This window comes from Phascolarctos cinereus, unplaced genomic scaffold (genome assembly GCF_003287225.1).
Source record: "Phascolarctos cinereus isolate Bilbo 61053 unplaced genomic scaffold, phaCin_HiC Scaffold_1;HRSCAF=81, whole genome shotgun sequence".
NCBI classification, from domain to species: domain Eukaryota; kingdom Metazoa; phylum Chordata; class Mammalia; order Diprotodontia; family Phascolarctidae; genus Phascolarctos; species Phascolarctos cinereus.
The window spans coordinates 204,947,209-204,974,790 of record NW_027555514.1 but is presented as its reverse complement, the minus strand read 5'-3'; the positions used below and the strand labels follow the sequence as shown (position 1 = coordinate 204,974,790).

The window sequence follows — 27,582 nt, the reverse complement described above, 5'->3', positions numbered from 1 at the left end:
TCTAAACATGATCTGCTTTGTCAATGTTGCTGTTGCTGTTGTTCGGTCATGCCCGATTCTGTGACCCCATGGATCATAGCATGCCAGGCCCTTCTGTCTTCCACTATCTATTAAAGTTTTCCAAATTCTCATTCATTATTTCCATGGCACTACCTATCCATCTCATCTTCTGCCATCCCCTTTTCCTTTTGCCTTCCATCTTTCCCAACATCAGGGTCATTTCCAATGTCTTCTTTTTATAATTTTTATTTCATTCTTAATTTATGGAATAAAATGTCTTCTCATTACATAGCCAAAGTATTAAAGCTTCAGCTTCAGTATTTGATCTTCCAGTGAATAGCCTGAATCAATTTCTTTAAGTATTGACTGATTTGATCTCCTTGCTGTCCAAGGTACTCTCAAAAGTCTTCTCTAAAACCACAATTTGAAAGCATAGATTCTGCAGCACTCAGCTTTGCTTATACTCCAGCTCTCACAGCCATACATTGCTCCTGGAAAAACCATGGCTTTGACTATGGACCTTTGTTGGCAAGATGATGTCTCTGCTTTTTAGTATGCTGTCCAGATTTGCCATAGCTTTCCTTCCAAGGAGCAAGCATCAATGTACTTAATACAATGGGGTATCCATAACTGAAGCCCAGTATTCTAGTTATGATATGACCCAGCGCAGAAAACAGAGCTGTCAGTACTCTCTTTTTGGACACTGTATTTCTGTCAGTGACACTTCAAAACGCTTGAGCTTTTTAGTTGTGATATTATATTGTTGACTCATATTGAGCTTGCAGTACACCAAAACCTCCAGATCTTTTTCATAAAAACTTGTTCCATCATATATTTGTGCATTTGATTTTTTTAATGCAAACATAGCACTTTACATTTATCCCTATGGAATCTCATTTAAGTAGATTCAGTATCCTTTAGTACTATTTTTATAGAACTGTGAATGTTTTTTTATATTCAAGTACATGTTGGTAGACAGATAGATACATGGATAGACAGATAGATATTTCTATGTATGTGTGTGCTGTTAAACATCCAAGTCTATCAATTAGTTCCATATATATCCGTATGCATGTCTCTTTAAACAGCTTACCCTTTTCTTCCCTACCAAAATTTTGTGACATCAGAATTTCATTCTTGAGAATTCTTCTTCAGCTGATTTATTCAGAAGAATTTAAGTAATGGCATTTGTCCTTTCTTTGAACTCTTTCAAATATATTGTCCAAAAATCTAGCGTGTATACCAAACTATAAACAGGTTTCCTCTTCTCATCTATCATGAATTTTACATTGACAAAGTTACTTCCTTTCCAGGTTCCTATCGTTTCTAGTTCAGCAACCTGTAGCTTCTTATTGTTCTCAATTGGGACCAGTTTAGTCAAATCAACAAGTGTTTATTAAGTGCTTATCCTGTGCCAGGCACTATGCTAAGTGCTAGGGATACAAAGGGAAAAAAAGACAAAAAAGAGTCTCTGCTCTCAAATTGCTCACAGTCTAATGGGAGAGGCAACATGCAAACAACTATGTAGAAACAAGATATACACAGGATAAGTTAGATGTAATCTTAGAGGGAAGGTGCTAAGATTAAGAAGGACTGGAAATAGGCTTCTTGAAGAAGCTGGAACTTTAGTTGAGATTTGAAGAAGCCAGAAAATTCAGGAGGTGAAAATGAAAGAGAGTTCCAGGCTTGGGAGTCAGCCAGTGACAATTCCTGGACTAAAAAGATAATGTCATGTGTAAAAAAATGTAAGGAGACTAGTGATCTGGCTGTATGATCTGAATCATGGAGTGTATCTGTGGAGGGGGCTAAGGTGTAAGAAAACTAAAAAGGTGATAAAGGACCAGGTTATAATGGGCTTTAAAAGCTAAACAGATGATTTTATAGTTCATCCTGGAGGTGATAAGAAACCACTGGAATTTATTGAATAGTGGAGTTCTGTGGTCATACTTGCACTTTAAAATCAGTTTAACAGCTTAGTGGAGGATGGACTGGAGAGGAAGAGATTTAAAGTAAGGAGAACAACCAACAGGCTATTGCAATAGTCCAGGTATGAGGTGATAAGGGCAAGTACCAGAATGACAGTAGTGTGAGAAAAAAAAGGGGGCATATGTAAGAAATGTTGCAAAGTTAGAAATGATGGGTTTTTTAACTGATTGGATATGGGGGTGAAGGGGAGGTAGTAGAGAGAGTTTTAACATTTCCTTTTATTAATTCCTCCACCTTCTGAAGAATGAAATTAACACTAAGGCAAGTCAGAAACTTTTTAGTTGCTTAGCTTTAACAGAGAGACAGAGACAGACACAGGGATAGACAGAAATCCCCATTAACTGTCCAAATAGTTAAAGATTCCTGTCACTACTATATAATTTATCATTATTCAATGCCAGGTTTCTGATATGTCTCCTAAAATGATCATCCATTTTCCCCTTCTGTCATGTGGTCTGTAGTAAACTCTTCTAATAGTATTAATTCTCATTCTCCCTACATCTTACCCAATCAATCAATAATCATTTATTAAAAACCTAATATGTACCAGATGTTGGGTTCACAAAGATAAAAATGAAACAGTCTCTCAAGGAGCTTACATCGAAGTAAACAACATTTACCCAAACAAGTAAATACAAAATATATACAATATAAACATGAGGCAGTTTTGGTCGGGGAGACACCAGCAGTTGAAGACCAAGAAAGCTCATGAGGAGTAGCCCTTTTAGCTAAGCTTTGGAGGATGCTAGGGATTCTAAGAGGCAAAAGAGGAAGGGAAAGTAAATTTCAAGCTGGAGATACAGTATGGGAGATAAATAATCAAATATTGTATATAAGGAACAGCAAGTTTGGCCAAAATACAAAGTAGTTGAAGGAGAATTAATGGTTAATAAGCCTGGAAAACTAAACTTCAATCAGATTTTATATTTGTCCTAAAGGCAATAGGGAACCACTGGAGTTTTTAGAGCAGGGGCATGACATAGTTAGCTGTGTCATTTAGGATTAAGCTGGCAGCTGGGTGCAGGACTGATTTGAGAAGGGAGAAGGACTTGAATAAGAAATATCTTTCTATAGCCATTTCCTAGTCATAAATCACAGCTCACCAATCTTCAGTGATACCAATGAGATTGAATTTACCTCCTTGTGAATTTTTCCTTCACATTATTGTTCATTCTTTTGTAATTTGTGTATAGACATCTGGTCGTGAATTTTATTACCGACTCTTCTAATTGTCTCCTATAAATTGCCAGTCCACTGAATTGATATAATTCTTCTTATGCCATAACTGTTAGTCTCTGTGTTTTCTGTCTTAATGGATATATGTGAGGACTCTTCCCCCATCCCTCCGTGTTTGGTTTAAAGCTCTCTTAAATAGATTTGCAAGTCTTAGGAAAAATCTATTTTTACTATCTCCTGTGCCAAGAAGCCATCTCTCCTGTATCATAAGCCCTGATCCAGAAATTTTGATTTTATTTTCAAACACCAGCTGCTCACTTTTCAAATCTACTTTTTTTTTTAAAGAAGCCCTTACTTTCAGTTGGTAGTACCACATTTTCCTCAAGGTCTTCAGCTTTTTCCCTAAGACTTTGCAGTCCCTAATAATTCTTTGTGGATTCCTTCAGTATATGATTTGTCCCCTAATAAATCACATGGTGTATTAGTGGTTGTCAGATTTGAGAAGTGTCAAGAGGCTCTTCATCATGTAAAGATATCCAGCTCAGGAAGATCGAATTATCTCCTGTCCATGTACAGATCACACATAGCCACTTCAATACTTTTTCATAAAGAAACATTGCCCACCACAACTGACCTTATTTTCCTCTAACCTGTGTGGGGGTTGGCCTCCCTCCTGATGATCTCTCTCTCCTGATCCACAGAGCACAAGAAGCTGCTCCCACCTCTATCATGTATTGCAAAAATATCATGCTTATTAAAAATTCCAAAAAGTTCACTGATCCTTCTTCCTTTCTCGTCTGTGTAACATTATCACACCATATGACATAGATTAAGATTCCTCTTTATAACTTCAGATAATTTTTATTTGTTTTCCTTTTTGAAGTACTTCTATTCTTTTAAACAGAAATGTCCCATAGGTCTGACTGTCTCATCTATAAGTCATCCAACTTCAGCCTGCTACTTGACTAATTCTTAGTTATTTATTAACCTTGAGCTCTAAAATGACCTGGGGACTATGTTGGATAGTTTATTTCTTGTTAATAATTTTTTAATATCTTCTCATTAATTAATTGATTAGCTCAAGGCCACACTACAATTCATTAAATATTACTCAGTAAGCTAAAGAAACCTCCTTTCCCATTATTTGTTACACTTATTTTTCCATATTTAAATAAATATTAAAATTATTCAATATGCAATTTATTAGCAAATGAAAGCAATAGTAAACATGTACATAACTATTATAATACTTCAATTAATGGCATTGCCAGAATCACTTCAAACCTTTAAATTATCTGTAACTTTTAGTTAACTCTTCATTTGTCTGGAAACTGTCCCAGATCATTCCATTCACTCCATATTACTATTTTCCCTCAAGATTTGTTCTTCTCTGTTTTCTTTTTAGCAGTGTTGAGAAACCATATTTCAGGTTTTCTCAAGCTCTTTACAGAATCCTCATTATAAGCTTTCCTTTATGTGATTTCCTCAGAAAACAACACTTGTAGTTCTCATAAGAAAGAAGTCCAACCTTACATTCTTTCATGTAGATTACTTATTGATCCTCACAGATCACAGATTAAACATACATCATCTCCCTGACTCCTTAAGAAAGGGCATACATATTTCAAATACTTCCTAGATCCTTCTGGATCACGGAGATGCTTTTTATGTCAAGATATTTCTCAACTGTTACTTCTAAGTGTCAACAACAACTGTTCTTTCACCAATTTCATCTTAGTTCTTAATGTTAAAATAACAATATCTGAGCTGTTATTGAGATAGCAACAGCCTCCATGAGATATGCATTTAGAGGAAGAGTCACATTTTTTTTCCTTTTGAAGCACTTCTATTCTTCAATAACAGTGGCCAGGAAACCAGGGCTTTATTCTAAGATGCTGATTATACATGGTAGATAGGTGGTATAGTAGATAGAATGCTAGAACTGAAGTCAGGAAGACTTATTTTTATGAGTTCAAATCTGGCCTCAGATGCATACCATGTGACCTTAGGCAAGTCACTTAACCCTATTTGCCTCAGTTGGAGCTGGAGAAGGAAATTACAAACTACTCCAGTATCTTTGTCATGAAAACACCACTAAGAGTCATGAAGAGTCAGAATGACCAAACACAAAAACAAGCTTATTATTTGGGTGATTATAGCACTAGTAGCCCTTCTGCACTTTAGCAACAATAGAGCTTAGCACTGGTTAGCAAGAATAACTAGTTAAAATAGGATACTATTAGATCAGTTCCTTCCTCAGCCTGTTTCCCTTTCTCTCTTCAAAAGCTTCACCAACAGCAACATTGAGTCAGTGTCTCAGAGTCCCTATTTCCTCTCTGCCCTATCAAGCAACTCCTTCCTCCTTCAGTTGAAAGCACTATTAATGCCATTTGCTCAAGTTCAGTTTCCAGTCCTTGTACTGTGCACAGACTCCTACTCATGGCCACACCTTCAAGACAAGATTTATTCTTTCTGATACTTTACCTTCTCTTATAATGAGACCACTATACAGACTCTGATGACGAGAGAGAGAGAGAGAGAGAGAGAGAGAGAGAGAGAGAGAGAGAGAGAGAGAGAGATTGATGGCTTCGCACCTCCCTGCCTCACTTAAATCCAATTCACTTGCAAATCAAGACATCACCCGCCCTCTGAGAACAAAAAATGAAGAACAGTTTCTGAGAAGTAGTAGCTGCCCCACTGGGGACCCAACTGGCCAGTTCCAGTTGGGCAATGCTACTATTTTCTCCTTCCTCCTCTTCTCTTCTTCCTCCTCCTCCTCTGCCTTCTCCCTTTGTCCATGTGGGGAGTCATACCCTTATATATGGGTGCTGTGTCCAAAGGAATATACATTTTGATTGCTTATACTTCACAAGATATCATGGGGTTTGGGGGCTAGATTTTTTTCCTCCCTATTTACTTTATCATTTTTTTAAAAACTGGGACAATTAACTTTTGTCTCAAGTAATTTTCATGTATGATTTCTTGAAATATAAGCTCTGGTAAACCAGGCTTTGATAAAACCCATTGGGATTCAAATGGAGGTACTTGACTATGCCAGATCACTCTGGCTTGCACTGATTGGTCAATAATGAGCCCAAGACTGACTTGCACATTGTTTGGGTTTGAATTGCTCAGAGTGAGGGTAAAATAGCAATTGTTTCTGTTCTGGTCAAAAACTCTGAGGGTCCTTCCCCTCTCAGATTGATCCTTTTGTGAAGGCAAACTAGGCTTACCTAGCCTTTAGTCACTGAATGGGTGTTATCTCAGATAAACTGAGTCCTGGGAAAGACCTGAGCTTAAAAAGGCCAAGGTCCCCAATTGCATCTGGGCCATCTCCTGTTGTCATGACCTTTGTCTTGCCACTGGGCTTAGATGACTCTAGAGGAGAGAGTGAGGCTGATGACTTTGCACAGCCTTGCCTCACTTAAATCCAATTCACTTGCAAGACATCATCCTTCTGATGCTGTTGGTCAGCACCAAAAAATGAACATCAAAAGATGAACTACAAGAACAATAATGAGACCAAACCGCATTTTGTGATCATATAGTATTTTTTTGGCACTGGTAAAACCACAAAAATATCATAATCTCTTCATGTCATAGGAAAATTCCTCTTGCTGTTGATACTTTCTGAAACCAGAATCTGCCAATTTCTCTCATTTATTGTTGACAGATTTTATAGTTAATTCTCACGGCTAATCACTAAAGTAAACTTCCTATTTGCCACTCCTGCTCACTGTGCTCTCTTGCTGACAGCTCCTGAGTGAAGCTTTATGTATAGAAATTTGTCCTGCATAATCCCTCAAACTTTCTTGCTTATTCTCAGACATTAGACTTTGTGATCACCTGTTCTAAAATTAGAAGATTCCTGCCAATGCCTTAACGCAAATTGTAGTTGCCCTATTGTCTGTGAAAAGGTCTTCCATATAAAGTAAACTTTGACCTTCCTCTTTTTTACCTTTTAATTCACTTCTTTAACCACTAATCACATACTTCAGACCTTTTCTTGCCTACTTCTTGCCTTTTGCTGTGAGACTTCTGTAAATCTGAAAATAAATGTTATTATTTTTTGAAGGGGAATTTTATATTAAACTTTTAATAAATACTGATATTTTATCTTAAAGTTAAATTCATCCATAATAATAGTAGTTTACATTTATGTAAAGCTTTATGTTTACAAAATCTTTATATACATTTTCTCATTTAATCCTCATCATAACCCTGTGAGATAAAGTATAACTATTATTATTACAGTATTCCCATATTTTTTTTTACAGAAAAGCAAACAAAGTTAGAGAAATTAAGTGACTTGCTCATGGTCACACATTTAGGAAGTAGCAAATGCAAGATTAACACTCCCATCTTCTGACCCCAAGTCCAGTGCTTTTTCTCCCTTGCCAAAACCTTGTCCTCACCTTTCTCTCTTTCTTCCAAGATTTTATTCTTTATTCCCACTTGTTTCGCTTGGTTTTTTTTTCCTGATCCTAGATGGGAAACTGAAGGTATATATTACTTGGTCTACAACTTTCATCAATGATCAGATCTGAGGGCTCTGAAACAGGAAAGGTATAATCCAAACAATCATACAGGAATTTATAGAGATGTGCAACTTAAAAGGCTTTACCACAGTGTTAATTTTTAACAGTACTGTAGAATTTTAGAGAGCAGAGTATTTTGGAATTCATAAGATTACTAGGTCATAGGATTTAATACTAAAATTGACCTCAGAGTTCCAGTAGTCCAACTCCCTCATTTTAATTAAGAGAATGGAAAGGGTGCTGCTGAGAAAGGTTGAATGACTTGCCTCAAATTAGCATGTGATAGGATCAAATAAGTTCCCAGAGATTTGGTGAATGGAGTTTAGGGGAAGATGGAAGGATGGTGAGTTCCCTGAATTTCTGGCTTTGTGAAATCCCCCCCCCGCCCATATTTAGTCTACTTATCTAAAAAGTCAGCAAAAACAACTTTAACTTTATGTTTTTATTATGCTCCTTTAAAGTTGTGTTACAACGTTTGTCCAAATAAACTGGGGCAACTATATTTCATTTTGTTCAATGAATTCAAATTTAATAAGCATTTATAGAACACATAGGGTCAAAACATTCCGCCGAGAGTGAAATGCAATTCCGGCCATAGAGGAACTAAATGTCTAGTAGGAAGAAGAAAACAGGGCATGTATAGAAGTAATGCAGTAAAGAATACTTTTCTTTTTATATTGTATTCCACATCCAAGTGCCATAATGACCATTCCTTATTAGTCATGCTATTAGCCTCTTTTGATGCTTCTATCCTCTTTCTTAAAGCCATTCATTGATAGTGTAGTAGAGGAAAGCTCACTAGATTTGGAGTCAGGACCTGGGTTTGAATCCTTGCTCTCTGTTGCTTAATACCTTTGGGCATTTGACAAGTCACTGAGACTCTTTGAATTTCAAATGCTTCATCTGTAAAAGTTGTTTGGACTACTTGACCACTAAGGGTCCTTCCAGTTCTACAGCCTGTGAGGATGTTTGTTATTCTAACTGCGTACAAGTTTTTAGCAAATAGGTACATTTACAAGGAATAGTAGGGTTCTGGAAACAAATAAAGTTATTAAATTGATTCTTTATTGAATTCAAAAAAGTTAAGATCCTTGTTTTTTCTTTCATTAATATTTCAAGAAACTTCTGCTGAGCATTAGATTGCTAGTAAACATGTAATAATGTACTTGAGAAAAGACTTAATACTGATAAATGGACTTTAGGGAGGGAAAGATTCAGTTTAATCAATATTAAAATTTTTAAATTCCAGAACCAAAAGATGTTTTAGCAATATTTTTAATTATAAAAGTAGCTGCTGTCCTTTTCATTAGAAATATTTTTAAAAATTTTAAAAAGAAATATCAAAACAAAAGTATTTAATAAAGATTTCTACCAGATTAAGACTCAAGTGCACATTTATTCCTCACTAAATCTCATCAGCTGCTTACCATTTAATCCTGTTACTAACACCTTGCTCTGTCATCTCTTTGTATATATGTCTAATTTATCAGTTTTTTATAGATTGTCAGCAGCCTGCTGCCTCCATATCGCCACAATGCTCACAACTAGCCAGGAGGCAAGACTGCCAGACTGTCAGGTAATGTTTAGATAAGTTCTTATTCTGTTTAGTTTTGTTTCAGATCCATTCACCACTTAACCATAACTTTACCTTGACCTTACATATTTGATTGTATTTCCCTGAAATATATACTCAAGCAGGGGCTCAGTAAACACTAATTGAGGGAAACAAACTAGACAGGAAGAATGGGGATTACAAAGGAATCTGAGAACTGCAGAATAGCAGCCGCAGCCTCTAGGTGGCAGAATAATACTTGACCAGGTATCATAGAAAACTATTCTTATTTCATTAGTATTCAAGTAGCTTTTGTATTATATTCTATACTGAACCTTTATCTTCTTCATCTATGGAAATATCAATGCTGCAGATATTAACATGCTTCTTTTGTGTTAGGAATATACTTCCCATAAAAACAAAGAAAGATATATAATGTGACTTCTGTGACAGTTCTTTAAATGTTTTGCTTCTAGTTTGAGTTCTGCTCTTCTTATCCATAAGATCTGAAAGCTGATATGACAGTAGATCTAGACACTAACATTTAACTTAGGACTTTCTCGTTAACTTGTAAACAATGTTGATAAACTTTTAGCCTGGGGTATGCTGGTCAATGTTTAACAACCAGCTTGGAGGGAGTGGGGGGTGGGGAAGGTGCCTTTTACTTTTAATCTGCATTAAAAATATTTTCTCTATGACTTTGTTAAGTCTAGATAATCAACCAAAAAAATCAATCCCTGATTTGTATTTAGCATTTGCCAGTAATTTTTAACAGCTCTCCTGAACTAGCAAGAGCTGTCTCCAGCACACCTCACCTCTCCAACCTGTGGGTCAAAGGTCCAATTGTCATAATTATGGAGGGAAACACTTTAGGAATTTAAAGAGTAGAAAATTAATCTGCTGTCCCTATGTTATTTGTCTGTGGCTTAATCCACAGCTAGATTCTTCAGAATCAAAATGGAAAAATGGAACTCATTTAAAAAAACTATCTAGGAAAGAGTCAAGAACAGATAGAATTAAGGATGGAGTAAGGTGAGGGGAAATAAAACTAAATTTAAACAGACTTTTTCTCACGCTGGCCTACTATATTTGAGTCTCATTCTGTTTTCTGGCAGAGGTAAGTTGTATGATGCAGTTCTCCAAAATTCAAGTATTCAATCCCATACAGTTTGTATCTTGTAATGACCCATTTTCAATCTTTCAAGCCAGTAGCATGTCTTGGGACTCCATCTAATTTTAATTTAATGAGACTGAGGAACATATGCCAGGTTATGAACTTTACATAGATTTGAATAGAGAAAATTTTACATTGTAAGAGGGTTATTCTATTTTTCAAAAATTGAAGCTCTGTCTTTTTAGGAAATCATTTTGTACCCAGTTAACCAACCAAAATTTTTATGAGGATCCTTTCCCTTAAAATCTTCTTATCAGTTTTAAAGGTAACTCCCTTAGTGTATTGATCTATTTTATTAAAGAAATTGATTTTTTTTAAAGGTCAGCTCAGTGCTCCTCAGAACAATCTCTGAACCTACCATTTACAACCTTAATTCAAGAATCAAAATAAACTCAAACTGTCAAATATGAGAATTTTACTAGAGGTGAAACAAAGCTAGATCCTTTAGAATAAAAAGGGGAAAATGTAACTAATTTTTTAACAAATAGCTGATTTTGCTAAATAACTCAAATTTAATTTCTATTAAATGTTTTATTATGTAACTTATTTTTATTAAATTTAAGTTTTATAAATAACAAAAAAACTTTTAAAATAGAACTCATTTTTAAAAAATAACAATTATATATAATGCTTATTTTGTTATTGTTCAGAAGCTTCACATGTAGTTTATAGTGTGTACAACATGATTTGCCTCCCACAAATTCTTGCTATTTTGGGAGGAGAGAGCCAGTTTGCCTGTATGTGTTTAGTTAGAAACATAATGGGTTTTTTGTTTCTGCAGCACAAATTTTTTCAAGTTTAGTTGTTCAAGTCAATCTCAATGAGATCTTAAGTTAGGGAAAGATATCCCACAAGCTGAAAAGTAACATGGTGGATTAAAGGCCAGTCATAGAATCTAACAAGATTCTGCCTCTTAGACTATATGTGACTATGGGCAAGTTACTTAACTTCTTAGTGCCACTGGCAACTCTGCAAGTTTCAGATAAGTTGTTGATATGCTTGGCTAAAAGGAGGTTTCACCCTGGGAATTCCCTACATGGGACTGCAAAAATAAACAAACCAAGTAAATGTAGATCTAAGCATGAAATTACCTTTTGACTAGAAAACCAGAAAGAATTAAAATTACTCCTACCAAAAACCACCCCCAAAAACTTTACCTCAGATAATGAATTGAAAGGTTGTGAAGAATCTTCTCTGTCAGTGTGTCAAACTAGCTTCTTAAAAGTACCTGCTATGTACTACTAGTCACTGTGCTAAGTGTTGAGGATACAAAGAAAGGCAAAAAATTACTGCTCTCAAAGAGCTCACAATCTAATGCAAAAATATTTGCATGTTGTCTCCCTCATTTACTTTTTCTCTCTAAGATAAACTTTAGTATGCTTTTTTAAAGGTTTTGTTTCACTTTCAATAGGCAGTTAAGAAGACATTTCTCTTTTCAGATAGTTTGATTAACAAAAGTATTTAGTCTATAATTCCATTTCTTCTCAAGATTTCCATATTGTCATACCACAATTACTTTCTTAGTAATTTCTTAATGTTATCCATATCAATATCATGAATTCCATGAAGCCATTGTTGAATCAGGAAGAAGCTTTATTAACCACTTGGGAAGGCCAGGCATCATGCATATGTAAGAGCATGCATGTGAGAGCACATGTATTGACAGATGCACACCTTTTTATTCCCTATTCCCCATTCAAATTTCCTTCCCCTGTTTTCCCAGTAGCTGGGTACTACAAAGGTGACAGCCTATCTGAAGCACCTAATTTCCCCATGTGAGTCTCTGCCCCTACTTACATCTCCCACTCCCCACAATTCAGGCGACCTGGCCATTACTTATGTTAATGTTAATCTATACCTAACCTCTGGACTGATTTTCTACTGGTTAGTCTATTCACTACCAAGAGTGTTTTCTTATTCTAATATAACTCCCTTTGTTCAACTTCCACCTAGCTCCTAGACTGCATTCCTTTCCACTAGACTTTTGTGGAAATTATAATTTAAAAAACTATTTTTCACATTCCCTCCTAGTTTTAAATTGACTCCAGCCTCTGATTGAGTGATATGCAAAAGCAACATCCATATATTCTACATTAATAACAATTTTTTTTTGCATTTTCTATAGAGCTTTCTAATTTTTATTTGATTCTCACAACAACCCTATGAAATAGACAAAATAGGGATTATTTTTCCCATTTGGCAGTTAAAGAAGTTATAATTCAAAGTGTAGGTGACTTGCCCAGTGTCATGAATTCTGCATCTAATTACAGATTGTTGGGATGCATTTATATTGCCAAAATTAAATTAAATTTATCTCTAGATTAAGAGGAAGTGCTTCATGGGAAAGGCAAAAAAGAAATGTGCAATCATTTTCTGCCTATTAATCCCCATCTGCTAAGCTTTTTAAATTCTATAGCCCCTGTCTGTGAACACCTCTCCTGAGATTACCCCCACACCCTCATCATATTTAACTGACTTGATCAGTCATTCAGTTACTAAGTGTCTATTATGTGCCAGTCATTGTGCTAAGTGCTCAGGATACAAAGAAAGGCAAAAGACAGTCCCAGCTGTCCAGGAGCTCACAGTCTAATGGGGGTACTCAGACTTCTTATTACAGTATAATATAACAATTTAGAAGCAAAAACCCAATTCATTAATATATCCTTTTTCAGAAGCAATGCTATTTGATTGGCAAAAGATGAAGAGGGGAGAGGAGTACATGTGTCATCAGGGAGGGAAATGGTCAAGGAGAAAATGAGAATATGTGTTTCCATGGAGTTCAGAACTGACCAAGATATGGTCTCTGGAAGTCTGCTTTACAGGGTGAAGTTGCAACAGGAAGCATTGCAGAAAAATGGCTATGGTAAGGATGAGGACCCATGGTCTGTCTCAAGGAGTTCAGAGCTAAGCAGCTTAGTTCTTCCTGGGCAGTGAACCTATGTTTGAAAAACTTTATGTTTTAAGGCCTTATAGCCTGTCTTTTCATCCTGCATCTGCCACTTCTCAGCTGTATGATCTTGAGCAAATCACTTAATTTCACTCAACCTCAGTTTCCTCATCACATATTGTGTAAGAATGATAACAATAATGATAATAATAATTAGTATTTATATTATGCTTTAAGGTTTGCAAAGTGCATTTGCAAATATTATCTCATTTTATCCTCACAACAACCATGAAATGTAGATATTATCTCCACTTTATAGCTGAAGAAACTGAAGCAAACAGAGGTCAAGTAACTTGCCCAGGCTTGCACAGCCAGCTGGCAGTGTCCGAGGCAGGATTTGAACCCAGGTGTTCCCAAGTCTAGCTCCAACCTTCTACCCACCACATCACATAGGTGTTGCTAAAATAGGCATAAAAGTTATTTCGAGGCCCAAAAGAAATAATGAAGATTTTCTTTAAATTTGTAGAAAGAAGAGTCTGAGAAATTTATAAAAACTAAAACTGAGAGAGAAAAAAAACTGTCCTTGAAGAGCAAAATAACTTATATAAGAATGATTTTTTTCAGCCATCCTACAGGTATCCCATAAACAAATTTGGAGTAGGTCCCATATTGGTAATTTTTTTGGAAGAGTGTTTTAGGTACCAAAAAAACCTTTTAAAATACTTTTGTGATGTTCACACTACCATTCTGAACTAAAAAAGCAATTTCTAAAGACCCTCCCTCACAACCAGATTTTTTTAGTAATCAAATGTATTATTCAGATGTCTTTGGATCCATCAAAGAAATGAGTGCTTTGCAAGAACTTCCTTAGTATGGCTAAATATTAATAAAGATGGATGACTTTGAGGGGATAAGAGAAAGAAGGTAAGATGAGGGAAGATTTAACTTTTTTTTTTTTGCTATGCACATTTTACTTTCTTTAGGACTGTCCTAAGAAACCCAGGTTTGGGGGGCATGCTTTATATTTAAGTAGATGCCACCCCAAATGGAGTCATGATGAGTTGTACTTGACTGAAAAATGATTGAACAACAATAAGACTCCAAAGTAAAATTTCCATGGCTATAACAAAACATTATGTAAACAACATTGATCTTAAGATTTAAATATGAGATTTGTGCTAAATTATTTATTTAAAGCATGATTTGCCATTCTGCCTTGTGCATTATACACATTTCTTACTGCTCCTTTGTTCTGTTATGTGTTTCCTTTTCAGTCCTAATATCATTCTTCCAGAAGAGCAGCCACATTCCAGCTCTCAGTGTGCCCCTCTCAACTGTCTCTCCCAGCCTTCTTATCCCTAGTCTTCATCTTCAATGGAAAAAAAAAGTATGGAATGGAATTTGTACAACTGTTATGCAGGCTACTCCCCAGCATCCAGCAGGCATTTCTGCCTAGTTGGTAACATGAATAAAACTTGTTTTATTTCTATACTACTGGAACTTGAGAGAAGGTTGAGAAGTACACCACAAGCACAGAGGCCAGTCTGACAGGATGCTTGATGGTTTCTCTGATTGCATACAAAGTTAGATAAAGAATGTTCAGTGATAGGAACTTTTAAAAAAAATCTGTTTCCAGATGCTTGGCTTTATCTCTTAAATCAGAGGTACTTAAGCCAATATAAAATATATGCTAGAAAATCACAAAATCCTATCCTCCTCATTCAGCCACAGAATTCTGATTCAGATATTTTTTCAGTCAATGGTATTTATTTATTTTTATTTTATTTGCACCACAATTTGTGTTAGTAAAATGTAAACCAATTGTAAATTTTTTTTGTATATAATTTGTATATGTTTAAATAAGCAAAAGTAGTTGAATTAAGTTTGATTTTAATTATTTAAAATTGGCCTGAATTTGGCTATTTTTATTGCACAAAATAAAAATCTGGTTCATTGGAATATTCATGTTAACTTTGTATTTGCACTGCTTGTGTTTACGTACTTATTTTCTAATTAGTTATTCATTAGCTTCTGATTTTATAATAGTTTTCCATTGAAAACCAATTATTAAACCTAAAAAAGATCTTAATTATGATCATTTACTTTTATTCAACTATTTGATTACATGCTTTTTTTTTAGGATTTCCAGCATGTAGATGAAATGGTGCTGTTCCATTTTTATGTGGCAACTCATAAAGGAGTGCTAGACAACTTGAATAATATCATGTGTTCATTTAATTTTCTTTTTTCTCCAAAATTCGAGGTCCCAATATAAGTCTTTACCTGTGAAAAGATTATAAGTATAGATGGCAAAAGATATATATGCATAAAGGCATCTTTAAAAAAATTAGTTCACTTAGGTAGGGTTAAAAGTTTGGGATAAAGTTGGTATGACAAGGGTGATCTTTTTTTCTGCAAAATTTCCTTGCCCAAAACAATAAATATTAAACCTTAGTGCATTGTCAGCTTATGACAAATACTCAGGTGCCTATGATACACAGATTATCTTTGACAGTGCAGTGTTCCTAGCTAAATTACAGATTCTTTTAGAAAGCTTCCTAGGACATAATTTAAAGCAGTGAATTTACATATGTCAAAAAATAACTGACTTTATTTTGCACAATAACCTGACAGACAAGGAAAGTAGCTAATTGACCTGTAGAGTAACAGTCTTGGGCTCCTCATCCACCTATTAAGTGCTATCCATTAATTGCTCTTAGCCCTAATTCCTTGCTCTTAGTCAGGTGGCCTTAATTTATTTAGAGAAAAAAGGGTTTGATATTTTCATGTGACAATATCCATGACTTCTCTACAAATGCCACACTAAAAATAGTCCACACTTTTCATAGGATCATGGAATTAGTGATGGAAGGTACCTTTGAGATCATCTAATCCAAGTCCTTCATTTTACACATGGAAAAGTCAGGCTCAGAGAGATAAAGTGACTAGCCCATGTGTACACTGCTAGTACATGCCAGAGTCAGGTCAGGGTCATTGACAACAGAAGTCAAACAAGAATCATTCAGGAGTTTAAGGGAAATCAGTCAAGTTCAATGGTTATCAAATTCTAAGTAATAAAGTACATGTTTTTTTTTCTTCAGAAATATGCACCTGTCATGTGCTAATTAAGAAGCAGCAACCATCATTTCCAAAACAACTAAAGAACTTACCTACATGTGTGGTATGTGCAACAGTGCCACTTACCAAATGTAACTTCAGATGAATGGTGAGATTGTGCACCAAAACAAATATTAAGGTTTAGGTTCAAACAAAATTAGAAAACAAATCTTCACCAAAGTGTGACCACTGCAACATAACTTTCTGCTCTGTTTCTTAATGCATTTTCAAGCTGTCCCTGAACATTTTTCTTATCTTATTTTACCATGGCCATCTGGTGCCATACATAAACAGTGTATGCATTTTTATTACAGGTCAGTCAGCATTTTTTTTTAATGGAAGCATTATCATGCTGTTTGGACCTGAAATGTAATATAGCTGCTACATAGTTTTTTTAAATAAACACTCTTGTGCCTGAGGAAATATTTGCCTTTAAAAAGGACCTCAGAACACCTTCCTAGATTTCCTCATTATTCTTATGTATGGTACTGGGAATACAGTGGGAAATACCATTCTAAAATTATGTGAATATGTGTCAGTAACACTCTGTTGCATATCTGGATATCTGAACTGGATTTATGACCCAATGAAAAACCAGTAGAAAATACAAAAAACATTTCTTCCCTCTCAGATAAAATATCTCTAATTCTATAGCATATGTTTGATATTAAAAGTTTCTGTTTTAAGTTGCCAAAAGAAAAAGTAAGTTTGCTTTGAAGTATTTATGAGATACTTATTTTAGCTAAAACTTGCTAGAATGTGAAAACTTAGAAATGAATATCTATGTCTCCACACAAACCAGTTGGATCCAAAAGCAGCTGCTAAAATCATAAGATCTTAACCACCATCTAGTTCTGCTTCTTTTTATAACTGATCATACAGGCCCAGAAATTTTGTATGATTTGTCCATATGAACCACAACACTAGAAAGAGCCAGTATCAGAATTGAAAATAAGCTTTAAAATTGTAAAACTGATTACAAATACCCTGAGCCTCAGTAAGGACAAGGGTAGGGTAACAGACTTAAAAAATAAAAATAACCCACAGCAACAAAATAACAAAAAAAGCATTGACTAAGTAAATACAGAAAATATTTCGATATTGCAATAGCTAAAGATGCTATAGCTCCTTTGTTACTGTTGTTGTTGTTGTCTGTTATTGTTGTTGTTTTAGGGAAGCACAATAGTGTCCATTAATGGGAGTAGATGAAGCAAGAATTATGAGATAATTGTTCATTTACTGAATCTACTGACTTTTGCAGTTGAGTTGGTTCTAGGCTTCACAGTCAAGAGTATTGTTCAGCATGCTGAAAAAAAATAAGCTCATTAAATTATTAAAGAGTGGGAATAGTTCAGCTAGGAGAAGAGAAGGAAGACTCTTCAAAGAGAGGAAGAGTTTTAAAGAAAAGGTAACTGACCATTTTTTGTTTTTCATCACTGAGAACAGAAGAAGAAACAAGAGGATTAAAAAGATTTAGGTTAGCTGGGAAGTTTAGGTTAGCTAAAAGAAATACTTTTCAAATAAATATTACATAAAAATGGATTATTATGGAAGTTTGTGGAATCTCCTATAGAGTAGACACACAGTTCTTTGGTGTGGTTTAAGTACCTTAATTCAGGGTATTATGCCTTAAAATATCATAGCTCTAATATTCCATAAGCACACAATTCTGTGAAAATCTAAAAGAAAAAATATTTTAAATTCTCAGATTGGACATAAAGACACATAGTAACCTTTGAAAATAGGTTAAGAGTGTTAGCATTTTTCATGGTACCTAGCAAGAATTTTCTTTTCCGAAAAGCAGACAAGGATAGTTAGTTTCTTTCTATCAAGCAATATTCTGTACTGTCTTTTTTCCATAGTTATTCATAACACTGAAATTAATAGGCAAAAATCAACATGATTATCAGAGGACAATAAAACAAATATACTCGGTCATACTTAGGAAGCCAATGGTGAACATTTCCCTACAAAAACCTTTAAAATCTGTTAATTTCAGAAAAGTAGTTTGAGCCTACAGTCTTGTAAGCAGCTGGCTGGATGTGAATACATTTACTCTTTTCCATGTGTTAGAAAAGTCATTCATTTCCAAACATGAATTTAACATTGGCCACATAAGGACAATGATGAACATATGAATCAAATGACTTGCTATACAAAAAAAATGAAAATTATAAAATGTGAGGAAGAGAGGAGCAAATAAAGGAAAATGTATCTTCTACTAGAATATGAATGTCAGTTTCCATGTCTGACTGTATAATTGTTCATTGCTAACCACACAAGAAACAGTGTCTTTCAGAAAGACTTATCAGGTGAAACCTTTTCTGGATTTTGAATTGGTTGAACTATATGCTAGTGAAACGTTTTATGGCCACAAACATATTTATTAATTGTCAATATGAAGTAGGATTCAATTTGAAGGAAACTTTTGGGAAAAAACCAATGTTTTGCTGCTTATAAACATAGGATAGTAAAACTAAGTTGCCATATTTAAATGTTTGAAAATAGGGGGAAAAACACTTGAAGAAGCTGCTAATTTAGGGTTGATAGCATAACCACTAGCAATATAAGACTAACAGAGTCCTCAGTTCCTTTTTTTTTTTTTAACAAATGTTCACTGGTCATTTGGTATCCATGATGAATTTATGTATTTCACAAAATGGGGACACTGAAACCTGAAGACATAAAGTCAACTGATGTTTTACTTTTGCAGCCTGGTCATGTTAACACCCAAAACATTATAGCTGCCATTTATCTAGACTTTCTTCCCCTTTTACACATAGTAGTATATTCAGTGTTCAAAAATATTTCCCTATTGATGATTTGTCCTTATTTATATTCTATTAAAAAAATTTTAAAAAACACCTTAGCCTAAGGGCACAGCTACATATAAATATGCAATATCAAATGTTTGCATGAGATTATTTTTGTCATGTAAGTTTTCTCATAGTCATCATATAAATGCTTTAGAATTCTTTTTCTTTCTCCATTAGGAATTTGATACATATACTTGTTTCCCTCTACACAGAGAAACGCATGGCTTTAATCTTCAGTTCATTTTGAACCTCTTTATTGTGGAGTTATTTAAAATTTATCTATTAAAACTAAAAGTTAGATAAACTGCTGGGCCAAGTCACTTTTTGTGTGATTGGTATTTATTTGCTGGCTGCTAACACATTGATTTTTTAATTAACTTTTTAGAAATATCTGTTAATCTTTGTTTCTTAATGCAAACATTAGAAAGTTAATCTAATAGTCCTCTCCATGAAGGTATGACTTTTTAAAGCAATATTAATATGTAAACATTTGAACCAGAGAACCAAAAAAAGGTAAGGAAAATGTTGAAAATCAACTGGCCAGTCTTCCAAAAAACCTTTATTATAAAAAAAAGCAAAAATCATTCTCCTCTTTTTTTCCCCAGTTATGATTGCAAAACTGACTTCTGGGGATATAAATTACCTTTAAACTATTGCCACAAATTTCTAACATAATTAACTGTTAGCCAATTCATTAAGCCTTTGAAAATTAGTTTTATGACATTTTTATAATTTATTATGCTTTTATTTGCATGTTATATATCTAATGAACCATTGATGATTCTGATATTATCTTTCTTTATAGAATTAACATTGGGGCAGTTTGTGGCAAACTTTGGTTTCTGTCCTGCATAATTATTGCTTTAATGCTTTAACTTTTCATCAAAAATTTGTTGTTTTGCCCCTTAAGAGTTAAATGATGTGGAATTTTTCTAGATGGTAATAATCCCATGTACTGATTGATTTCAAAAATGATATAAAAAACTCTTCTTGTATTGCAAATTATTTTAAAATTCGTGTCAAATGAACATTGTTATCAAGTATGTATGGATTTGTTTTAAAAAAAAAACAAAATATTTTTCATGCAAATTTATCATCCCTTGTTTTATTTCTTTTAACTGTGGACAATCTTAGATTAATGTCTTGTGAGGGATTCATATAATATGTGTTTGTATTTGTGTAGTTCTTGCGTTGAAATGGTTGGAAAAGCCACTCTAGAGCTAAGAAAATAACAGAAAGCTAATTGTATTGATTCTTTCCTCTTTGTTTCTGTTACCAGTTGAATGCAGTGTAACATGGAAAGCTCTTCCAACAGTAAATAAACTGGTTATCTTTTATTCATTTCATCTGTGTTACCTTTTTATCACCTTAAGCAAATTCCCCCATAAGCCCTTTTTTGGTCTTCACTATTTTAAAATGTAGGTTACTTTCCACAAGTTGAGAATTATACAGGTCATTGAATCTGATTGTTTATTTAGTATTTGTTAACATTTGAACTCTAATTAAACTAAAAACTCAATATTTTTCCTTCACCAATTCCTATTACATGACATTCAACAGTTGATGTGGCTTTCTGTATGATTCAACCTTTGCCATTTTCCACCAAAACAATATGAATGGCCATAAAGTGTTTTAGAATCATAATTTCAGAGCTGGAAGAGATCTTAGATTATCTGGTCCAATTTCTCCCTCCTCTCATTTTATGAATGAAGAAATTGAAACCAGATAGGCAAAATGACTTGTTCAAGGTTCTGTAGGTAATAAGTAGAAGAGCCAAGATTTCAGTCCACATTCTCTAAATGTTGCATAATTACCATGTTGCTGTTGTCATCTGAATTTGAAAATAGGGCAGACAGGTTAGAAAGAAACTATAGACAAGCCAAACATATGGCTGGTTGGAATTTAATAGATCTCTGACCTAATTTCTACTCAATTCCTTGGCAGGAGAGAGAATAATAATTGTACTAATTCCCAAGATTCCACTAGCGTCCAGTGATTCCTTCTTGTTAATTCAAGTTTCTTGTGTATAGAATACATTGGGGTATACAGGTGATACAAAAGGATGAGGAACACACAGGGATATATGTCTATCTGTTAGCTTGATTCATTGGGGTGAGTAAATAGAATCAGATTTGGAGGGGACCTCAGATCATGTAGTCTAATCTATACCCGAATTAGAATCCTTTCTACAATATTACCCAAAATTAGTCATCCAGCATCCACTGGAAGACATTCCATCATAGGAAACTCAAGACCTCTTGAAACAGCTCATTGCATTTTAGGACAACTCTTTGAGGAAATTTTTCTTCACATGGGGCCTAAATCTGTTTCTACAAATTTCATCCATTGTTTCTCTGTTTGCCTTTTAGAGCCATGCAAATGCATGCAAAACAAATCTTCCATGTGACAGGCCTTCATATCTTTGTGAAAGAGCTATCCTGACCTCCCTAATTCTTCTCTTCTCCAATCTAAATATCTTCATTTCTTTTAATTGATTTTCAAATCATTTAATTTCTAGTCCATTCATAACCCCAATTTAGTCCTCTACATAACGCTGTAGCTTGCCAATGTCATTCCTAAAATGTTGCACCCTGAAGTTCAACAAATTAATCTTTATTAAATGCCTGCTATGTATAAGGCAGTGAGGAGATACAGATGACAACTCTATCCTAACACGTGGGGTCCCCATTGGGAGGGGGTGCAGAAAAAGTGGAAATGACATATACAAATAAGTGTGATACATAGTAGACCATGATAAGGTCAAAGAAGAGCCAAACAAAGGAATAATTTGAGTCACTAGGTTTAGGACTAATCTTGTTGGACCTTTTGTTTCTCCTAACACTGAGACAGACAGAATAAAGGCTTAAGTGAATATCAAAGATGAGTAGTAGAAACCGCAGATTCCACAATATTCTAAAACCACTGGCTTTATGTGGAATACATGGTCAATATTTTAATTTCCTACATAAAGTTTTATTGATATGTGAATTTTTTTCCTGCATATGACTAGAGTACGGCAAGAAGAAATTTTGGGTTTAGGGAAATACTTCTAGTTGCTAAATTGAACTAATCTTCAGTTTTTAATAGAACATTTCCTAAGAACAGTCTACTCATGGAGGGAGTTAATACACCCTTAATCTTTGCAGTGTCCATTATAGGATACATAATTTGTCGAGGCATTATCAGGTAAATATTTGATTATGATGTTATGTATTAAAGGTGCTAGGAATAACAACTGCTGATTGTGCTCCTCCAAAAGTTTGCATTATGTACAACAAAATAAGATCCTTATATATGGATAAAAGATGAAAATTTTGGTAGAAACATTAGAAAATGTTTCACTGGTGGCATAGAATATTTTAGTTTACATATTATTCCTTAGTAACTATTGATGAAATTTAACACAAAATAATTTGCAAGTCTACAATTTTAAAAACAATCATCTGGTTTTACACAATTCTTAAGATATGTAACATTAGATTCCCTCAGTACTGACCATCTATAAGTTATTACTCCCTTATGCTTTTGTGTCTTTGTTCTTCAACTGCCTATCAGCAACTGGAATTTGACAATTTCTTTAAAAGCAGGAAATTATTCTAAGTGTCATAGGAGCAATCATTTTGCCTACCTCTGCTTTCTTTTTTGATTTGTTTAGGACTACACATTAAATTTTAAGCCACAGTTGAAGTGGGGTTAGCTTGCCTGATTGAAGAGCAGCCAAATCAAGGATTCTGGTATATCATATTCAGGGAGCATAGATTTTCACCAAAGCAGTCACTCTGTTTCTTTAAAACATCAAGCAACAAGTATACTAACATGTACCAAAGGATGAAAAGCTTCTATGTACATAATCCAAAATGAAATTGAGATATGGCAGTTATCTAATTAATTTTAAAAATCCTGATGGGCTAACCAAACTGACACTGTGAAATTTTCATTATCTAATTTGACTGTTTGCACTGCTCACATTAACCAGATAATTTGTGTATCTCCATTTCATTTTGGGTAAAGTCTTGAAATATGTAATCTTTTTTTTTAAATTTCCAATAATAGTAGTAATAATAACTAACATTTCTAAAGCACCTATTATGTGCCAGGTACTGTGTTAAGTGCTTTACAAATCTTATCTCATTTGATCTTCATAACAACTCTGGGACATAGATATCATTATTCTCCCTTGATTGATGAGGAAACAAACAGAGGTTGTCACTTGCCAAAGGTCACATAGCTAGTAAGTATCTCAGGCTGGGGTGTAGGATGTGTTCAGGGGAAGACTAGTATCTGTGGTGTGAAGGCTGCTAAGCCCTTTTCAGGGCTGCTTTCCAGCTTTGGTGTCCAGCTGTTCCACCTAACTCTCACCAAGAAGCTGTAGCATGTGTAGTGGCTACACCCCAGTAAACCATTTCAGCAGACAGGCTAAACCAGGTTGAGGGTAACCAAGGGATCTGAAACCCATTGATGAGTTAGGGGGGTGTCTACTCCAAAGACTTCCCCTGGTGGAATGGGTAGATGTGAACAATCTGTTCCAACAGCCATGAAGGCAGCTGAAGCAGGTGCTGTGGAGTGCTTGGAGCTTAGTTAGACATCAAAGACACCAAGGTCATCTGCTGTATCTTGAACCATCACTAGTCATCTTGATTCTGTCCTGCCACTGGACTGTGATGACTCTGGAGGAGAGAGTGAGGCTAACAATTTTGTGCAACTCTGACTCACTTAAATCCAGTTTACGCATGAATCAAAGTCCTGTGGCAACAAGCAAGTAATGAAGCAACAGATGAAGATATACTGGGAGCTGCAGTCACAATCCTGCACACAGGCATCCCAGGCCAGAGGGTTGTCTTTTCACTGGAAGCAGCAGTGTGATTCGGCAGCCCCCGAGCAGCTTTTTAAGGATTGCTCTTCTCACCTCCTGGTGTGAGGAAAGGGCTAGAAAAGGTGCCCTAAAAGTTGCCTGCTTACACAATGCTGGCCTGATTACCTCAGCAAGCAGGGATTCCACCCTGTGGTTAAAACACAAAAAAATGTACAAAAAAGTCTGCAGAGATGATTCCATTCATCACCGGCACATGGAATGTGCACACACTCATAGACAAAAATCCAATAGACCTGAAAGACAAACAGCTCTTGTTGCAAGAGAACTCAGCAGGTATTGCATCCAAATAGCAGCCTTGAGTAAAACAAGGCTGGCAAATGAAGGCCAGTTTATTGAAGTTGGAGCTGGATATACATTTTTCTGGAGTGGTCACAGTGAAAGGGAGTGCTGTGAAGTTGGTATGGGCTTTACAATCAAAACTAATCTAGTCCACAAACTTGTATGCTTACCAAAAGGAATGAACAACAGGCTCATGACAATGTGATTGCCACTTGCAGGAAAATGTCCCACCACCATGATCAGTGCCTATGCTCCCACCATGACAAACCCTGATGAGGACAAAGAAAAATTTTATGAAGACCTGGAGACCCTCATCATCAATGTGCCAAAAGAGTTCAAACTTATACTTCTGCGCGATTTTAATACAAGAATAGGCATGTGTTACCAGACTTGGTAGGGAGTCCTAGAAGGAATGAGGTTGAAAACAGCAATGGCAGTGGTCACTTACTGTTGAAGACTTGTGCATCTCATGACCTTCTCATCACCAACACTGTCTTCCATTTACCTAAATTCAATAAAACTTTGTGGATGCACCCTTGCAGCAAACAATGGCATTTAATAGACTATGTGATCATAAGGAGAAGAGACAGACAGGATATGAGAGTGAGAAAGACAATGTGTGGCACAGAGTGCTGGACTTATCCTTTCCACACTAAATGTTCACATTCAATAAAAGTGGTGTCCCAAAGGCAAAATGACTATCAGAAGAATTAATGTCAACAGATCAGAGCTTTTCTTTGAAAGGGAATAGTTTGTTGTTAACTTGGAGGGAAAGTTGAACCAACACAGGGCTGGCAACAGTGGAGCAGAGAAAGAGTGGGCGACTTTCAGAGATTTGGTATACAGCACTGTATTTGCTCATCTGGGTCTGAACACTGACAAACATCAAGACTGGTTTGAAGAAAATGATGGGGAAATTCAGAAGCTGCTAAATGAAAAATGAGAACTCCGTAGGGTTTGCCAGCAGGATATTTCATCCACCTATAAGAAGGCAGCATTTAATTCCATCAAAAGTGCATCCCAACTACTCAGTGCTGATGGAGCCACATTGATTAGTGACAAGGACATGATCCTAGAGAGATGGGCTGAACACTTCCATAGTGTTTCAATATACCATCATCCATCAATGATGAAACCATTGACAGTTTCTCAGGTTGAAGTCAATCCCTCCCTAGCTGAAGTTCTAACTGAAGAAGAGGTTTTGAATGCCATTAGGCTCCTTTCATGTGGCAGAGCACCTGGTGCTGATTCTATTCCAGCTCAGATTTACATAGTAGTGGATCCATTGCTCATAAAGAAGCTGACTGTAATTTTCCAGGTTATATGGCAAGAGGAGGTTATCCCCCAGGAGTTCAAGGATGCCTCCATTGTCCATCTCTATAAAGGTAAAGAAAATACATTGTCCTGTGACAACCACGGGGGGGGGAGTTTTCTCTCTTAGTCATTGCTGGCAAGATTCTTGCCAGAATCCTCCTTAATAGGCTGATCCTTCACCTGGAAGATAAGCATCTACCTGAGAGCCAGTGTGGCTTCAGAAAGGGCCAAGGAGTGATCAGTATAGTGTTTGCTACCTGACAACTGCAGGAGAAATGCTAGGAGCAGAACAGAGGTCTGTACACAACATTTGTAGATCTAACCAAGACCTTTGATAAAGTCAGTGGTGAGGGCTTATGGAAAATTATGTCAAAATTTGGTTGCCCAGAGAAGTTCGTCAGCATTGTACATCAGTTTCATGACAGCATGCTTGACTGGGTTCTGGATAATGGACAATATTCTCATGCTTTCCCGGTTACCAATGGAGGGAAATAAGGCTGTGTGCTTGCTGCTGTGCTTTTTAGCATGATGTTTTCAGCCACGTTGTCAAATGCATTCAATGAGAGTGAACATGGTATCAAAGCTGGCTACCACACTGATGGTAAATTCTTCAACTTGGAAAGGCAGCAAGTCAAGAGGGAGTAGAGGGAGTGTTGGTGCATGATTTTCTGTTTGCAGATGATTGTGCCCTCAGTGCAATCTGTGAGGCTGACATGCAACAAAGTATGGATCAATTCTCTGCTGCTTGTGCTAATTTTGGCATAAAAGCACCAAGAAAACACAGGTGCTCCATCAGCCACCACCACACCATCTATACATGGAACCATCAGTTATAGCAAATGGAGAAGTTTTGAATGCTGTGGATAAGTTCACTTACCTTGGTAGTGTAGTTTCCAGGGATGTACATGTTGATAATCTGGTTGACACACACACATTGCCAGAGCTAGCTCAGTGTTTGGGAGGCTCCAAAATAAAGTGTGGGAGAGGGAAACAATTTTTATAGCCAATGTCTCTGAAAAAGGCCGCATTTCTGAAATATATAGAGAACTGAGTCAAATTTATAAGAATACAAGATTCCCCAGTTTATAAGTGGTCAAAGGATATGAACAGGCAGTTTTCAGAGGAAGAAATTAAAGCTATCCATAGTCATATGAAAAAATGTTCTAAATCACTTGACTAGAGAAATGCAAATCAAAATGACTGAGGTACCACATGACCTATCTGATTGGCTAACATGATAAAACAGGAAAATGATAAATGTTGGAGAAGATATGGGAAAAGTGGAACACTAATGCATTGTTGGTGGAGTTGTGAACTGATCCAACCATTCTGGAGAACAATTTGAAGCCATGCCCAAAGGGCTATAAAATTGTGCATACCCTTTGACCCAACAATACCACTTCTAGGTCTGCATCCCAGAGAGATCATAAAAATGGGAAAAGGACTCATATATACAAAAATATTTATATGAGCTCTTTTTGTGGTGGCCAAGAATTGGAAATTGAGGGGATGCCCATCAATTGGGGAATGATTGAACAAGTGTTATGTGAATGTAATGGAATACTATTGTGCTACAAGAAATGATGAGCAGCTGAGAATCTCAGGCCCACAAGGCTGAGAACCTCTCATGCCCGCTCGTCCTTACGGGTACCACCCGGCCTATATGTTTTACCACTAATAATCTTTTCCTCTGGCTGAAGATTTGAGTTGAATTCTTTTAGGCAGGGCCTGGTATCGTGATCTTGGGGTCCCAGTACCCCAAAACCCCTAGACCTCTTCATATGGTTCCCTGCCTGGGAAATAACTGCCAATCTCAAATGCTTCTTCAGCCACAACTGGTAAGCCTCCCCCTCCCCAATTCCTCCTGATG

General features: G+C 35.7%; 1 protein-coding gene across 3 annotated transcripts in view; it reads left to right on the top strand.

The window, feature by feature from the left end:
• BICD1 (BICD cargo adaptor 1) overlaps window positions 1-14,768 on the top strand; it is a 218,440-nt gene extending 203,672 nt beyond the window's left edge. Inside the window, exons 9-10 of one of the 3 annotated variants that reach the window (XM_078156613.1) lie at window positions 9,201-9,276; window positions 14,588-14,768. In XM_078156613.1, coding sequence (XP_078012739.1) covers window positions 9,201-9,276; window positions 14,588-14,675 — 164 coding nt within the window. In that variant the 3' untranslated portion in view covers window positions 14,676-14,768. The remainder of the gene's footprint in view (window positions 1-9,200; window positions 9,277-14,587) is intronic. The other 2 variants (XM_020975809.2, XM_020975810.2) reach the window with 2 other exon arrangements.
• The last annotated feature ends 12,814 nt before the right edge of the window (window positions 14,769-27,582 follow it).